General features: G+C 44.9%; 1 protein-coding gene across 3 annotated transcripts in view; it reads left to right on the plus strand.

The window, feature by feature from the left end:
* Nucleotides 1-17,821, plus strand: part of RPH3A (rabphilin 3A) — a 266,108-nt gene that overhangs the window by 190,190 nt on the left and 58,097 nt on the right. For all 3 annotated transcript variants that reach the window (XM_033956966.1, XM_033956968.1, XM_033956967.1), the window contains 3 exons: nucleotides 5,913-5,951; nucleotides 9,807-9,914; nucleotides 14,184-14,354. In XM_033956966.1, the coding sequence (XP_033812857.1) occupies nucleotides 5,913-5,951; nucleotides 9,807-9,914; nucleotides 14,184-14,354 (318 nt within the window). The remainder of the gene's footprint in view (nucleotides 1-5,912; nucleotides 5,952-9,806; nucleotides 9,915-14,183; nucleotides 14,355-17,821) is intronic.

Below are 17,821 nucleotides of genomic sequence, written 5' to 3' on the forward strand. Positions count from 1 at the left end.
GGTACTCGCTGCACCTCAATCTGGTCAGTGAGTGCCCCTATGATTTGGAATTCTCTTCCTATATATATATAAGATCCGAACACAATTTACAGAAGTTTAAAAGTAGTTTAAAATGTTTTCTTTTTAAAGATGCCTTTAACTGACCATTTGATTTAAGTCCAGCAACTTTTAACCTTTCCCAGCCCTAATGTACTTCCCTTTTATGTATCTTTTCTCGATAAATATTATAGTTCTCCCCCCCCCTTCCTATTGTACCTCCATGGTTTTAATAGTTAAGCACGTTAAAAAATTGTCTGTCTTTTGTACCCCTGTAAATGTTTTAATTATTATTGTACAACGCTTAGTATCTTAGGATAAGCGTTTAATCAAATACGTGAATAAACTTGAAACTTGCAATAGTCCAGTTGAGATGCTACAAGCATTTATACCAGTACGGCCAAGCGGTGGTCATGGAAGTATGGTTTGACTAGCCTTAATCGTCTCAAGCTGTAGAAGGAATGTTAGAGATTTGAGGCTCGAAAGAGGGTGGAATCCAGTAAGACTGCTAGGATTTTGGAGGTTTTGTCAATGTTTAGTGTAGTTCCTGCAGGTTGGGTGATCAGGGGCACCAAACGTGCGGATTTCCCTGGACATGTCCGGGGCTCTGGACGGCTTTTTAAAACCCGGCACTTTGTCCGGGTTTTGAAAAAAAATTGCATCAGGAGGGGGCATCCGCGCATGCGTAGAGGCAACGCGGTGACATCACACTGCTTCCGCGCATCTATCCTGCTGTCCACGGAGAACCTACGTTACAGGTAAGTAACTACACTTTCTGCCCAATGAACAGGCAGTGGGGGCAGGACTGAGGGCGGAGCAGGGGTGTAACACGGTGGGGATGGGTGGAACTGGGGGCGGGCCTAGGGGGGCCCGGATTTTACGGATGTAAAATCTGGTAACCCTAAGGGCGATAGACGTAGGGGTTGTCTGTAAGGAGCTGTGAAACCATAGTACTTTTGTTTTTCCAGGATTTAGCTTGAGCTTGTTGGGCGCAGCTCACACGTGCATCTTATCTACACCTATAGATATTTTCTGAGGGGTATCGTCGGAGTTGCATTTGATTGAGATAAGAAGCAGAATGTCATCCGCATACGATGCCAGTCATTCGTTGTTGTTGGATGTCGACAAGGGAACTTGAACTCATGAATAGATTGTAGACTATCGGGGGGGAATGGTGAGCCTTGGGGAATGCCACAGAATGCTTGTTCAGCTTCTAGAGAAAATCTCATATTTCCAGACGAGGTAGCTCCTGTTTTGCAGGAAGTCTTTGAAGCAGTTGCATACATTGCCCGTGGTACCTATTTCGCTGAGTTTGGTTAAGAGTAAGTGGCGATTGACAGAATCAAAAGCAGCAGAGGTGTCCGATTGGAGCAGGACAGCTTGATGTCCCATGTTTAAGGCTTGTCTAATTTTGGTGATGACGGTTAGCAGAAGTTCAGTGCTGTGCTGTGGCTGGAAGCCAAACTGTGTCAGATGAAGGCAGGAGTGTCTTGAGACTGCAACGGGAACTCACGACAGCCATTTTGATGACAGTTCTGCACGGGGGCAGGAGCGTAGGAAGATCGCTCCTGCCCCGCGTCACCACTAGGCCACCAGGTAAGGTCCGGGGAGGTTCGGACAGCCCACAAATAGAAGAAAAATTAGGCGAAAAAGAATAGCGAATAATCAAATTAGCAAATATGGAAACCGCGAATCCAGAGGGAGAGCTGTAGATCGATCCTGCACAGTCAATGCTAACAGAAAAGCATGTGTTTTTTTCGCACGCACAGAACACAGAAACTCTCACCCAGTATAGAATAAGTAACCGTAAACTAAAAATAAAATACGTAGACAACAATGAAACTGCGTCCTAAGAAGCCAGAATCTGCATAGAATACAGTACCACATAAACAGCGATGCATGTCCTGGGCAAAATATAAAAACAGTAGATGTAAATTTGAAAAGACTGACAAATACCAATCATCACAGAGAAATAAAACAAAAAAATGGAAAATCAGATACCATGTTATTAGATTAATACATTTTCTATTAGCTTTCAGAGGCCAAAATCTCCTTCACGGTATCCTTTCCTGACCTGAAGAAGGAGTTTTGGTCTCTTAAAGCTAGTCAAAAATATATTAAAATTAGTCTAATAAAAAAATCACCTTATTTCCATTTTCTAATTAAAAACATTTATTAACATAGCTATTTAAAAAAAACCTTTTAGCTACCTTGGTTGTCTCTGGGTTTCTGCTTTCCTCATCTTCTCTTCACTCTCTCGTTCTTTCCAATGTCTGTCCTCTTTCTCTCCATTCCATCCAACCTGAGCCCACATCTCTCCATGATCCAGCATTTCCCCTCTGTGCCTGTCAGATTCACCATTCCATCTCTTTTTCAGCATCACCCTTCTGCGTGGCCATTTCACCAATGTTCCCATCCAGGGTAACCAGACATCCGGAACATGTCCTCCTTTTGAGGACACGTCCAGGGGTCTGGAAGGCTTTTCAAAACCTGGCACTTTGGGTTTTGAAAGGCTTTCCTTCAGGCAGGAGGCCATCCGTGTATGCGCGGATACAACCCAGTGACATCACGTCATTGCGTTGCATGTGTGGATGTCCTGCCTAGAGGTCTGCACAGGAACGGGGATCGCGGGAATCCCCCCTAACCCACGGGACTCCCACGGGGACCCCCCTCTGGCTCACGGGACTCCCACGGGGACCCCCCTCTAGCCAACGGGACTCCCACGGGGATGGAAGGCTTTGGAAGCAGGGTTCGTCCATATAATATAATGGACACGTCAGCCTTAGTAAAAGAGGGGGTTTATAAGTTAATTACCTGAACAGAAAACAAAAAAAGGGTTCCACCAAAGAGATTCCACAAGGAAAACAGCAGCGCAAATACAAAAGAAACTGTGGAATTGATGATCCTGTCAGAAGTAATTGCTGCTTTTTATGGGGACGGGCGGGGATGGAGGTAATTCCTTTCGGGGATGGGTGGAGACGAAGAGGATCCTGACGGGGGACATGTGGGAATGGAGAGGATCCTTATGGGGACGTGTGGGCACGGAGAGGATCCTGGCGGGGATGTGTGGGGATGGAGAGGATCCTGGCGGGGACGGGCAGGGATGGGTGAGATTTCTGTCCCCGTGCAACTCTCTAGTCCTGCCTGACGAGGGCTGCGGTGTGATTGGAGGTAGGACCTGGGCAGGGATGGGTGGGACTGGGCGGGCCTGGGGGGCGGGTCTAGGGGTCTGGATTTTCCACACAGAAAATCTGGTAACCCTATCCCTATCTCACCTCTTTTCCAGAATCCCTGTCCTTATCCCCCCCCCCCCCATGCTCACCATTAGAGGTCTGCACGGGGATTGGGGATCGCGAGAATCCCGCAGGTCCTGCGGGGGTCCTGCGGGAATTCCCCCCCTAACCCACGGGACTCCCACGGGGACCCCCCTCTAGCCAACGGGACTCCCACGGGGATGGAAAGCTTTGGAAGCAGGGTTCGTCCATATAATATAATTGACACGTCAGCCTTAGTAAAAGAGGGGGTTTATAAGTTAATTACCTGAACAGAAAACAAAAAAAGGGTTCCACCAAAGAGATTCCACAAGGAAAACAGCAGCGCAAACACAAAAGAAACTGTGGAATTGATGATCCTGTCAGAAGTAATTGCTGCTTTTTATGGGGACGGATGGGGATGGAGGTAATTCTTTGCGGGGATGGGTGGGGACGGAGAGGATCCTGACAGGGACGGGTAGGGACGGAGAGGATCCTGGCGGGGATGGGTGGGGATGAAGAGGATCCTGGTGGTGACGGGCGGGGATGGGTGGGATTTCTGTCCCCTTGCAACTCTCTACTCACCATCTGCACTCTCAATGTCCTTATTTCCCCCCTTTTTTCAGCATTGCTTTTCTGTGTCTCTATTTCACCTTCCTTTTTTCAGCACTACCCCCTTTCAGCATTGCTCCCTCTCTCTGTGTCCCTCTCCTCTCCCCCATCTGTATCCCCATCAACCCTCCATTTCAGTATTACCCCCCTTCTGTGTGCCAATCTAGCCTCTTTCAGCCTTGCCTCCCTCTGTAAACCCATCGCCCTCCCTTTCAGCATTGCTCTGAGTTTCTGTCTACCCCTCTTTCAGCATTTCCCCTCTGTATCTCTATCCTTATAGTTCCTGCTTGCCCCTTCTCTATGTCACTATCTCCATTTTCAGCTTATCCCCCCCTTTCCTTTGTCCCTGTACCCAGCATCTTTCCAGGTATCGGCCGTTCTCAGTGGTGATTGGTGTGCAGGAGCTAGAGCAGTGATTGTTTTCTCAACCTCCGTTTTTATCTTGTTTTGGAAAAAGTCTGCAAGGGTTTAAGCGTTTGGTTGTGAGCTGCGTTCAAAGAGTCCAAGTTCTGCGGGTACGGTCATGATGCACACTAGATAAGCCAATGAAACAATTTTGAGTTCTGCGCGGAACTCGGCTAAACATCCCCTAATCTAGAATCGGGGCTTCACAGTGGTTGACGGGAACGAGTGTTGCAGACACACAAACTTGATTAGAATTGATATAGCAGAAATAGAAATGCAAATTACTCATTTTGGTAGGTGTAGATTTGTTTTATTAAATATGTCAGTGCTGTTTTTGGACTAATACATTTAAATACATAAAACATTTATGAGAAGCAATACCTATTTGAATAAGAAATCAAATTAGTTTCAAAACAGTTATTTATTTTAAGAGAATGCTCTTAGCTAGATAATAAATGGGTAGAAGAAAAAGACACGAAACTATATACAGTAAAACCTTGGATTGCAAGTAACTCGGTTTGCAAGCGTTTTGCAAGACAAGCAAATATTTTATTAAATTTTAAGTTGATATACAAGCCATGTCTTGCAATACAAGTACATAAAGTATACACACATCACAACTGAGCCGATGGTTCTTCTCTCTCTGATGCTTGCAGGAGTGTAGTGACTGTTCTAAATGAGCGAGGTCTTGCAATATAAGTCCGTATAGTATTTTGTATTAAAGTTTTTGGGTTGTGGAATGAATCGTCTGAGTTTTCATTATTTCCTATGGAGAAATTTGCTTTGATATACGAGTGCTTTGGATTACAAGCATGCTTCTGGAATGAATTATGCTCGCAAACCAAGGTTTTACTGATTTATGGTGGTATTTTCAGGGTCGGTCTTATTTTTTTCATGTACAATGATCATCTCTCCCTTCCTCTCCTCCACCCCAATTCTTCCTCTTTCCTTTCTCTCCCCCACATCTTTCCTCCCCTCTCACCCTTCTCCTTGTGCCTTCCCTCTGCAGCATCTTTCTATCCCTCCTTACCTCCCATCCCTCGTGCAGCAGAACCCTTGCCCAGCTTCTATCCCTCCCTTCCGTGCAGCTGCAGCAGAACCCTTGACCAGCCCCCCTCCCGCCCCCGCCACGCAGCCGAACCCCCACAGACCCTTCCATCTCTCCCTCCCATCCGAACCTTGCTGACTGCGAGACCTACATACCTCCCTCCACAGAGCAGCGTCGGCAGCACTCTAACCAGGCTGCTTTTTGGCCTTCTCCAGCCGGGGCCTTCTGTATGCCGTGTTACCGATGACATCATCAGTGATGCGGGGGAAGGCCGTGAAGCTCTTGTCCGCAAATTGCGTCGGGTAGGGAAATCCGGACGTCTGGCAACCCTAGTTATAACTGATGTTTGGTTTATGGAAACTGTGTTGGAAGTTTAACTGTATTTTTGATGAGTTTTGATTTATGTTAAGTTTTAATTATGTGTGTATGATTGCTCTCCGCTCTGGATAAGGGCAGGCTACAAATTATAAACTATAACACACCAACTAACGCCAATAATGTAATAATGATTATGAAGTATACGATGAAGGGAAACACTGAAATTTTGATTTTCACTTCAGGAGATCCAGAGGAGAAGCGTGGAATGAGCAGGAAACCAGGTTAGTTGCTTAATTTTAGAAACAGTGCAGTGGCATGGCCTAATGATTTTGAAAGCTGTGAATAAATTGTGTTAATCACTGTTTATACTATATTTAACTCTAATGCGTTTTCACTAATATCACTCACACCACGTGATGGAAAAGAAAGAAATATATGTGACCGGAAGTAAAACATTTTGAGACTCATTTTATATCTCTGTTCACATATGGAGTGAATGATATTTGTGAAAATACATTAAATGTGATTTGAGTAGGGTATAAGTAGTGATTACCATAATTTCCTGATGAATGAGCGCATATTTTGTGGGGCAGAAAATAAACCTGCGCTTCGTTGTAACAATCTCCTGGCAGGCGTATGATCAATTGCAAGAATGTAGTCGGGAGGGGGAGGGGAAAGGAAGCCTGGACGAAGAGTGTTTCTAATAGTTTAAATGGGCTCTTTGAGACCACACAGATCACATCCGAAGAAAGCTCATTAATTACATTACTGCTGAATCATTTTTACATTAATCTGACAAGGTGCTGGAACCTCTAAATCAGGGGTCCCCAAAGTCCCTCCTTGAGGGCCGAATCCTGTCGGGTTTTCAGGATTTCCCCAATGAATATGCATTGAAAGCAGTGCATGCACATAGATCTCATGCATATTCATTGGGGAAATCCTGAAAACCTGACTGGATTCGGCCCTCAAGGAGGGACTTTGGGGACCCCTGCTCTAAATAATACAGTTTTCTCAGAGACTACTATGATGATTAGAACCCCATGCTATATGCTAAATCATAATACAGTACAGTGTTGGAGAAGGAGGAGCCCTGATGCTCAGCACAGTGGGCCACGAACCTGGGGAGCTGGGTTCAGTTCCCCACTATGGTTCTCTGTGACCCTGGGCAAGACACTCAAGTCTCTCCATTGCCCCAGATACAAAAATGTAGATTGTGAATCCACTATGGACAGAGAAAGTACTTGTATGTAATAAATGTAAGCTTCTTTGGTTGTACCAGAGAAAGGCAATAGCCTGTCCCGTTGTCCTCAAGCACTACTTCGGGACGCTGAAATATCCCATTTTCAGGGGCCCGCTGAAGAAACAAGTACCGTAACGAATACAGCCCTCCCCCCTACCCTGGTACTTTAAAAAAATCCCAGTGGCTGCCTCCTGTCCTAATGTCTTCTGTCAGCAGCAGAGCGGTGTGCTTGCCTGGTCCCGCACCGCTCACTGAATGGCTGCCGTCAGTTCTCGTGAGTCCCGTGAGAACTGATGGCAGCCATTCAGTGAGCGGCGCGGGACCAGGCAGGTGCGTGAAAAGCTTGCGCCTGCCTTGTGAGCCGCTCTGCCGCTGCCGGAAGACATCAGGACAGGAGGCAGCCACCGGGATTAAAAAAAGGTCCCGGGATGGGGGGAGGGGGAACCTGTTCCGTTTTGAGGAAAAAAAACAAAAGGAATTGACCCCAAAATATCCACAAAGAAGAAAATCCAGAGAAAACCAAAAAAAAAAAGAAGAAAATCCAGAGAAAACCAACTCCCCCCCAAAAATGATGATGTTTCTAAATGGACTTTATTTGAAAGTGTCAAAGTTCCAAAGGTATACTGAAATCATCCACATAAAAATAAATCATCCACATAAGAGCCTTAAAGGACCTAGTCCGCTAGGGATACAGGACCCATCAGCTTCCATCGGGGGTAAATCCCTTAAAAGGTTCTGTAATCGTTCCCAAGCTTGGAAGGTCATAGTGGGTCAATAAAAAGCAACAAGCAAAAAACAAAAGGAATTGAACCCAAAATATCCACAATGAAGAAAATCCAGAGAAAACAAAAAAAACTCTGTGGAGTGACGATGTTCCTAAATAGACTTTATTTGAAAGTGTCAAAGTTCCAAAGGTACACTGAAATCATCCACATAAAATAATTCCATCCACATAAAAATAAATCATCCACATAAGAGCCTTAAAGGACCTAATCCGCTAGGGATACAGGACCCAACACGGTCCACGTTTTGACAAAAAGTCTTCTTCAGGGGTCCCTATAAAGGTGAGTGCATGGGAAACAATTGTGTGGTGAGCCGGAAGTGAGACACTTCTTGCATTTGAGGAAAAAAAATGAATGGTCACGTTAAGTATAACAAATCCATGAGCCTGACCCTTTACAATAAGGATGTGACTTGTAATCTTTTTTTTTTTTTTTGCACACAAAGAGCCAGATTCAGCAAAGGATGCTGAAAAATAGGCACCGGGAAAATTCCACACTTAGAATGAGTCTCTAAAGAGTGCTAAGGGCTGAGCGCTCTTTATAGAGCAGTGTCTCTCAAACCTTTTGTTTTTTTTAGCTCCAGCACACTGAACAGAGCGCAAGTTTTTCGCAGCACGTATAATTGCCAGCACTAACTGGTATTAATTTAAGTTTACCCTTGCATCTTTAGGCACCGGGATCCATGCATACATTTTACATTCGGATCAGAAAAGGGGACATGGCCATGGGGGTACACCGACAAATCTGCGCAGGACAATTGCGCTCCAACAAATGCGCCCCGACAAGTGCGCGCAGGACAATTGCGGGCTGCCAAGGATAGCTGGAAAGCCCTGATTTGCTCAGACTCCTCAGGCCCCCGTCTGCCAGTCTACACTCACCGTGCTATATTTCACTGTATCATGTTTTTGCCATTATATGTTTTACTATGCTTTTTGCCGTCTCTAGCAAATAATGGTTTCCTTGCTATTTTCTACCATAAGTGTGTTGCAGGGGTTATAACTACAGCCTTGACACCCTGTAGTTGTGAGTTCAAGCTTACGTTGCCCCCTGTGACCCTGACCAGGCCACCTGGTCCTCCATTGCCCTAGGTACCTTAGATAGATTTTGAGCTTGCTTGGACGGTTCATAGACAAAATCGCACGAGACAACAGCGCGCCGACAACTGAGCGCAAGGTTGACGGCGCGCCAAAGAAAAACACTATTTTAAAGGGTTCCGATGGGGGGTGTTGGTGGGGAACCCCCCTATTTTACTTAACAGACATCGCGCTGGCGTTGTGGGGGGTTTGGGGGGTTGTAACCCCCCTCATTATACTTGAAACCAAACTTTTTGCCTGTTTTTTAGGGAAAAAGTTCAGTTTTAAGTATAATGTGGGGGGTTAGAACCCTCCAAACCCCCCACAACGGCAGCACAATGTCTGTTAAGTAAAGTGGGAGGGGGGTTCCCCCCCCCATACCCCCCGTCAGAGCCCTTTAAAATAGTGCTTTTCTTCGGCGTGCCGTCAATCTTGCGCTCAGTTGTCTGCGCTCAGTTGTCGGCGCGCCGTTGTCTCGCACGATTTAGTCCCGTCACCCGCTGGGACAGATGGGGGAAAATGACATGTACACTGATCTGAGCTCCCCTGGGAGAACAGTATAGAAATTTTTTTTTTTTTTTAATTATCCATTTTATGTTTTAACATCAAGTGCACAGAAAGTAATGACAATTTGACTAATAAATCACTTGAAATTCCACAAAAATTTTCAATAAATAAAATTTATCCCCTCCCCCACCATCATAATAATATTAAATAATACATATAATATAATAAATTCTTCCATACCTTCATAACAAGTCATGAAACCCAGAAACCCACCTCCCCTCCCCATTTTTTCATTCATGTTAATCAGGGGAAAATGATATCTATTCATTACAATAATTTATTAATGGCCCCCACACATCCTTAAATTTATTAAAATATCCTTTTTGAACAGCAAATGTTCTTTCCATTTTATATATGTGACACACTGATCTCCACCAAAAACTATAATTCAGTATAGAAAATTGAATAAATAAATGAATACCAATTTGCAGCTCTTTCTAAATCGAATTGAAATGTTCTCTTTGCTGTCTGCAGTCAAACCTCGAGAACCCAGCCATGATTCAGAACGGGGTTACAGTTCGGAGGAGGAGAATTCTGCTGGTTATCGGGGCAGAAAAGGGATGCGGCAAAAGCCAGATCACGGTAAGGGAGATTTGTAAGGCTTCGCCTAGCTGAGCTTTAAGACGGGAGTATGCGGGCTCGTATATCTGGTTCCTATATCAGCATCAGTTTCCCTCTGGTGTTAGCCCTGAGTTCAGCCAGTCTAAATCAAGTTTGAAACATAATGGTCATCAGTTTGCACAGCCGTCTGGACGGAGCCAAGTCCCAGGAGAGATGTTTATTGCTAGAACAGGTGCAGATAATGGGAAGCATAAGATATTCTCTCATCCTTTCCAATGCATTTGTAAATGTCTCGACGCGAGATACCCAGATTCAGCGCTTCTGCCTTTAGAATCTAGATTATCTGTTACCTTTGTACAGACAAACATTTTTTTTTTTTTTGTTTTTATCGTATTGTATGCTTTTCTTTACAAAGGATATGGCTGTCGAACACTTCAGTATGTTCACATGGCAAGGAGGTGGGACTAGGGAGGGGCCAAAATATGGATGTCCTTATTTAAGACCTGAAGACCTGGTACTTGGCAAGCCCACATTACAGAAAGGCGCTCTGACTGAGCAGTTCTACCCTGGAGCGATAAAAAAATAAAATGAAATAAAAAGAACCAAAAATGACAAAAAGCTGCAGAGGAGCTTGAACCAGCGATCTCTTTATCCTCGTCCCATCCCCAGGGTTTGAAGCTGGCTGCTGTTGTTTAAGACCGGCTGTCAACCTCCAGGTAGTTATTTTTAGCTTAGATCAGTCCTAAGGAAATACCTATCCTGTCAGGTTTTTGGGATTCTTCTAACAAATTTTACAGATAAGCAACTATTTCTTGAATGTAACATAGTAACATAGTAGATGACGGCAGATAAAGACCCGAATGGTCCATCCAGTCTGCCCAGCCTGATTCAATTTAAATTTTGTCCCTCTCCCTTCCCCATTCCTGCGAGCTCTGTCCTCAACTGCGCAAGCCTCAAGCCCTTTAAAATCATAAGTAGCAACATTCTAGAGCTGAGATTATGATGTCATAATGCCTCATTCCACCGATGCCTAAGCTCCGCCCTCATCTGCACAAGCCTCAAACCCTTTAAAATCATAAGTGTTTGAGGCTTATGCGGTTAAGACAGAGTTTGCAGGGATGGGACAGGGACAGAAATCATGGGGACGGAACGGGGATATTGAGATCCTGCGGGGACAGGGAGAAGAAATGTGTCCCCGTGTCATTCTCCAGACTGGCAACCTCTGGGACTCTGCGTTGGCTGTTTTAACCATTAGGCTATTCCTGCACATGGATGGCTTTGTAGCAATTTTATAATATGGATGTTTCTCTGCTGTCACATAGATGTCAATGCCCCTTGTTTTCCCCATTCACTATCTGGACATTTCAGTTTGTAAAATGGATGTTCATGCTGGATGTTTCAAGCACGTGGACGTCCATTTCACATGTATTTTGGAACAAGCTGTATCCAGTCCATTTATGATGTACTTACTGGGGCATCCACATTCTCAGTTGGATGTTCTTTCTAAAATGCCCCTCTATGCAGTGGCATAGTATGGGGGGAGGGGTAGACTGCCCCGGTGTCTGTCTTAGTGGGGGCGCCGGCACCTCTCTGCCCCCTCATGCTCGCGCCCCCGGTACCTCTTTAAATCTTCACCAGCATGAGCAACTTCTCCGGCCTGTTGCTCATGCCGGCCTGGCTCCCCTCTGAAATCACTTCCAGGTCACGAGGCCAGGAAGTGATGTCAGAGGAAAAGCCAACCCCAGCGTAAGCAGCAGGCTGGAAAAACTGCTTGTGCTGGTGAAGATTTAAAGAGGCACGGGGGGAGAGGGAAGGAAGGCGCGAGTGTGGGGCGGGGAAGGAGCGGGGATGACAGAGAGGAGGGTGCGGGAGGCGCCACCACCCCGAATGCCTTTTACCCTCGTTACTGCCTTCATGGCAGTCAGTTCTCTCGCAAACTTTTTTAAAAATTATTCCCTCAGGCTAACCACCCCCTGGACCTCTATGTTTCTCCTCTTTACCTGAACTCTGGGACTCAAAGGAGACCGGCTTAATCCCAGTTTGCTTTTGCCTCGTTGCACCATATTTCTAAATGGCACTGGCCTCCTCCAGGCTGGCATCATTTTGGACTATGACACCAGCAGTGCAGGAGGGATTGAGGGATTGTTCCTGCCTTCCTTTGAATCCTGAGGCTTGGATAATCAGGAGAGAGAGGCTGAGAGGATGGAAAAATGGAGAGAGCCCAGGGAGGCCTTTTTTTTTGTTAAAGTTTGGGGATGAGGTTAATTGGCAGCAGGGTTTGAAGCTGGCTGCTGTTGTTTAAGACCGGCTGTCAACCTCCAGGTAGTTATTTTTAGCTTAAATCAGTCCTAAGGAAATACCTATCCTGTCAGGTTTTTGGGATTCTTCTAACAAATTTTACAGATAAGCAACTATTTCTTGAATGTAACATAGTAACATAGTAGATGACGGCAGATAAAGACCCGAATGGTCCATCCAGTCTGCCCAGCCTGATTCAATTTAAATTTTTTTAAATTTTTTTTCTTCTTAGCTATTTCTGGGCAAGAATCCAAAGCTCTACCCGGTACTGTGCTCGGGTTCCTACTGCCGAAATCTCCGTCAAAACCTACTCCAGCCCATCTATACCCTCCCAGCCATTGAAGCCCTCCCCAGCCCATCCCCCACCAAATGGCCACATACAGACACAGACCGTGCAAGTCTGCCCGTGTTATCTCTGTGTTGACTCAAATTTTCTCAGTATTTGATAAAACAAAAATAACGTAAAATCCTCTCTTTCCAAGCCCCCTGCAGATTGGGTTGCTAGATTTTACAATTGCAAAATCCAGACACCCTAGACCCGCCCATCTCTGCCCCAGTCCTGCCCTAGCTCCGCCCCCCCTCCCCCACTGCCTGCTTTGGTCGGGGCAGGAGGCAATCCGCCCTCCTACCTGACGCGATTGAGAGGAGGCTCTTCAAAACCCGGACAAAGTGCCGGGTTTTGAAAAGCCATCCGGATCCCCGGACCCTCAAAAGGAGCTCATGTCTGGGGAAATCCGGATGTCTTGTAACCCTAACTGCAGGCCTTCATTTCACAGTAATCTACTGCTGCTTCAGGGACAGAGTACAGCAGCAATCCAAAAATGGTGATGGATGTTGGAGTGGATTACATTTATTTATTTTTAATATTTCTCAATTCTATGCGGATTACAAATTATGCAGGTACTCAAGCATTTTTCTTCAACTATCTTGGCAGGCTCCCACTCTAACTAATGGTGTCAGGTCAAAAGCGCGCCGGGACAAAGGCGCGCCCAGAGAATTGAGCGCAGCGCGGAGGTGCGCGCCGTAGAAAATTACTGTTTTTAGGGCTCCGACGGGGGAGGGGTGTGGGGGAACCCCCCCACTTTACTTAATAGACATCGCGCCGCGTTGTGGGGGCGTTGTGGGGGGTTTGGGGGGTTGTAACCCCCCACATTTTACTGAAAACTTCACTTTTTCCCTGTTTTTAGGGAAAAAGTTAAGTTTACAGTAAAATGTGGAGGGTTACAACCCCCCAAACCCCCCACAACGCCGGCACAATCTCTATTAAGTAAACTGGGGGGGCTCTCCAACAAAACCCCCCGTCGGAGCCCCTAAAAACTGTAATTTTCTTTGGCGCGCGCCTTTGTCTTTCGCGGGGTTGTCTATGAACCCTAACTAATGTACCAGGAGCAATGGGGATTAAGTGACTTGCCCAGGGTCACAAGGAGCAGTGCAGGATTTGAACTCACAACCTCAGGGTGCCAAGGCTGTAGCTCTAACCATGGCACCACACACTCCCACACTGGGGGTTTGTTTATTTTTCTTCCATTTTGTAAGGTAAAATAGCGTGGGGGTTGGTAATCCACTTGGATAGATATAAGGGTCAATCAACAAGTTGTACATTTGTGACCATTTTTTTAAGAGCTGTGGAATGACTTGAGACAACGAGAATAGCTCTTGAGTGATCATCGCAAATGTGTCAGGTTAGTCACCTATAACTTGTTCTTAGACCCTAATCTGAATATTCTTTAAGTTTAAATTACAAGTGGTATATCGGGTCATCGAGAACACATATATTCATTATGTGAGATAATCTGAGATTTATAACTAGACCCTTCAGATGAACTCATATTAAATCGGTAACTTCAGAAAGCAATCTAACTAGTTATTAAAATCCGAATATCAAGAAGCATTTAATGTAGCGTAAGACTTTTCAGAGTTTGAATAACTTAGTAACTATGTAACCTGATAAAAAAAATAAATTTGGTAATACTCTGTCCTGATGACCTCTAGGCGGTGAAGCAGCACCACCTCCTTCTGGGAGGGCTAATTATCCACCCCTTGCTCGTAAACCGTCTGAATCTCGAATGGCACCCAGTGGTAATGAATATGGCGGTGGGGATCCCGAAAGCCGAGACTACACATACAGCAGTGTGGAAAGTGAGGTCAACAGAAACCCTGGAGGTCAGTGAAAGCAAATTTTTTTTTTTTTTTTCTGGGACTGTGTTCCTTTTCCAGTGATGGCTTAAAAAATAAAGACACAGTAGGGTCTCCATTCACCAATTCTAGGCTTGATGTAGCTCAGAGACCTTGTGGGACCTTGTGTCTTTGTAGACAGATCATGTTTAGTTAACGTTTTTTCAGTCATTAATCTGTCATCTGTTATCAAGCAAAGACTAGGGGACAAGCAATGAAGTTACAGAGTAATAACTTTTAAAACCAATAGGAGGAAATATTTTTTTTTTCTCGGAGAACAGCTAAACTCTGGAATGCGTTGCTAAAGGATGTGGTAAGAGCGGCTAATGTAGCTGGTTTTAAAAAAAGGTTTGGACAAGATCCTGGAGGAAAAGTCCATAAACTGCTGTTGAGACAGACATGGAAGAAGCCATCGCTTGCCCTGGATCGGTGGCATGGAATGCTGCTATTATTGGGGGTGTTGCCGGGTACTTGTGACTTGGATTGGCCTCCATGAAGACGGGATTCTGGGCTTGATGGACCATTAGTCTGATCCAGTAAGGCTATTCTTTTGCTCTTACTATATCCAAAATTTGTTTTCTCCAAAAGATCCAGTGGAAGAGTAAGGAAATTGAGTGCTGGGTTGGAATATAGCTCCTCCTAAGGCCATCAATATAGTCACTTTCCCTAAACGTAAAAATCTGAGGGTCAATATTCAATGCGTTTTAGCTGGCCAGAAATGGCTCCTGATTGGTAAAATCACCTGTTTAGTACTAACCACTAATTTCCAGTGGCTCTTAACCAATTAATACCACTGAACTGTAAACTGGTTATTTTGGGAGTGTTTCGGGGGCAGAGTCAGCACTTGGCTAGTTAACTGCATAAATAGAACCGCATAAAAATCTAGAAATTTATGAAAATAATAAAATGGAGGGTTGCACGACAGGGGGTGCCATAGAATGAGAATTTTGGAGGGTACAAGGGTAAGCAGGGTTAAGGGAAGAGGGAAGTGAAGAGGATAGGAGTGAACAGTGGCACGAAGTAAGGGAGATGCGGGGGTGAATCACCCCAAGTGCCATCTTTGCATGGGGGGGGGGGGGGTGCCAGAGCCTCTCCTCCTTTCTGCCCCCCACATATTTCTTTAAAAGTTTTCCAGCGCTAGCAGCATCTGACATCACGGGACCAAGACGTGATGTCAGAAGGGTACCGAGGCCGGCGCAAGCAGCAGGGGAAAGATACTGCTCGGGGGGGAAAGCAGGGAGCGCTCAAGCAGTAGAGAAGAGAGGAGGCACAGCGATGCTGGGCGTCAACCTCCCTTGCTATGCCACTGGGAGTGAAGGCAGAGTGCAGTGAGACAGAGTACAGCAGGAGGAGTGGAGGGGATGTGATGCACAAGAGTGCATGGGGGTCAGTGGGAGGGTTGTGAGAAAATGGGGAGGGGTACAAGGATATGTGTCAAAGGAGTCCATTTCAAAAAATGGCTGGAGGAGTGATGGGAGAGTGAATGTAGGTGGGGAAGAAGGCAGGGGGGAGAGCAGAGAGAGTGGCGAGCCAGGGATCTAAGAGAAAACTGGAGAGAGGATGAACAGGTGGCTTGAGATAGCTGCCGGGTCAGGGAGTGGATGAGGTGCCAATGAATCGGGGAGTATGTAACCTAATTTATTGCTAAAAAAATAACTTTCAAAAAAATGCATTCTCGTGTATTTATTCAATTTTCTATGCTGTTCTCTCAAGGGACTTCAGAACGGTTTATATGACTTTATTCAGGTACTTAAGCATTTTCCCCCATCTGTCCCTGTGGGCTCATAATCTAGCTAAGTTGCCATGGCATTTTAGACCCGTCGATTGATCTATCTGCCTTCAAGGAGGTATACCCATTTTCAAGTGCTACTTTTGCTGGATAATGTTCTAAAATGCTAGTTTGATGGATGGGGGTGGGTGGGAAGGCGGATGGAGGGTGTCGCCTATTTTTTTTTTTTTTTTCTTGCCCGTTTCTGCTTTCATGAAAATGGAATGCTTAATAGTTCACCGGAAATGAGTGTGATGAAAATGATAATTGGCCAATTAGACAAGAACTTGCTGAGAACAGACATTGTGCTAGAATGGGATCTCAAAGTCCCTTCTCGAGGGCCGCAATCCAGTTGGGATTTCAGGATTTCCCCAATGAATATGCATTGAAAGCAGTGCATGCACATAGATCTCAGGCATACTCATTGGGGAAATCCTGAAAACCCGACTGGATTGCGGCCCTCGAGGAGGGACTTTGAGACCCCAGCTAGATGGTATTGTAGGCTGACTGGCAACTTTGAAAACTGGCCCTTAGCTGAGAGACGAGCATGAAGAATACATAGCTGGGACAAGCTCTAGTGTTTTCTGATATCTTCACACATGTGTTGGGGATTCAAAAGAATATTGAATGCAAAAAAAAAAAAAAAAGTGTTGGCAATTCTGATCACATCCACTGTTCTTCTGCTTGCTTTTCCTTTTGTATTGTTAAGAATAATTTGGCTGGTAATGAACTGCAGTGTGCCGACGATTGATACCGTACAGTAATTCAGAATTCCTCTGAACTTATTAGATGAATTGCACATACTTGAATTTCTATTAAGCTTTGTAATGCTCGTTTTTTATTTAATCAAAGACACATTAAATTGTGCAAATTAAAATAAGCTGGAAAAAGCATACAGAATTTACCACAAAGCGGGAAATCATCTTGGATTTCATTTTTTTTATTGATTCTCCAATGAGTAGGGTTACCATATAACTTCATAAAAAGGAGGATGGATTGAGACATCTGGGTTTTTACTTCCACTGCATGTTGGCGGAGAATGACAGGTAAAGTATGTTGCAGTAGTCCAGGAGTCCTAGAATTAGCGCTTGTACTATGAGTTTGAATTGTTCGTTGTTGATGTATTTTCAGATTTGTCCTAAGTTGCGCATGGTTGCGAATGCTTTCTGAACCATTTTGCTGATTTGAAGTTGCATGGTGCAGCCTTTGTCAATCATTATTCCCAGCAGTTTTAGGTTGGGTTGTAAGGGATATGTGATGGAGTTTATTTCTAGGTTTGTTATGGTTGGGGTTTTGTTTCTTTCTAGAAGTAAGAATTTGGTTTTGTCTTGGTTCAGTTTTAATTTGTGGTCTCTCATCCATTTTGATGTAACCCTATCAATAAGCTCGCCTTGGGAGGGGGGCCTTTTACTAAAGTGTGCTATGTTTTTGTACATAGCATACTTTAAAGCAGGGGTGCCCACACTTTTTGGGCTTGCGAGCTACTTTTTAAATGACCAAGTCACAATGATCTACCAACAATAAAATTTTAAAAAAACACAACGCACACTGTACGCATAGAAAATGTTAATCATCATTCCTATTCCAGGGTTTTCAAAGAGGTCAAAGCAGATGACTCTATGCACTATCACTTCAGTAACAACCATACAAAAATAGACAAATATACTCCCTCCCTTTTTACTAAACC

Source organism: Geotrypetes seraphini, chromosome 8 (assembly GCF_902459505.1).
Source record: "Geotrypetes seraphini chromosome 8, aGeoSer1.1, whole genome shotgun sequence".
Lineage (NCBI taxonomy): Eukaryota > Metazoa > Chordata > Amphibia > Gymnophiona > Dermophiidae > Geotrypetes > Geotrypetes seraphini.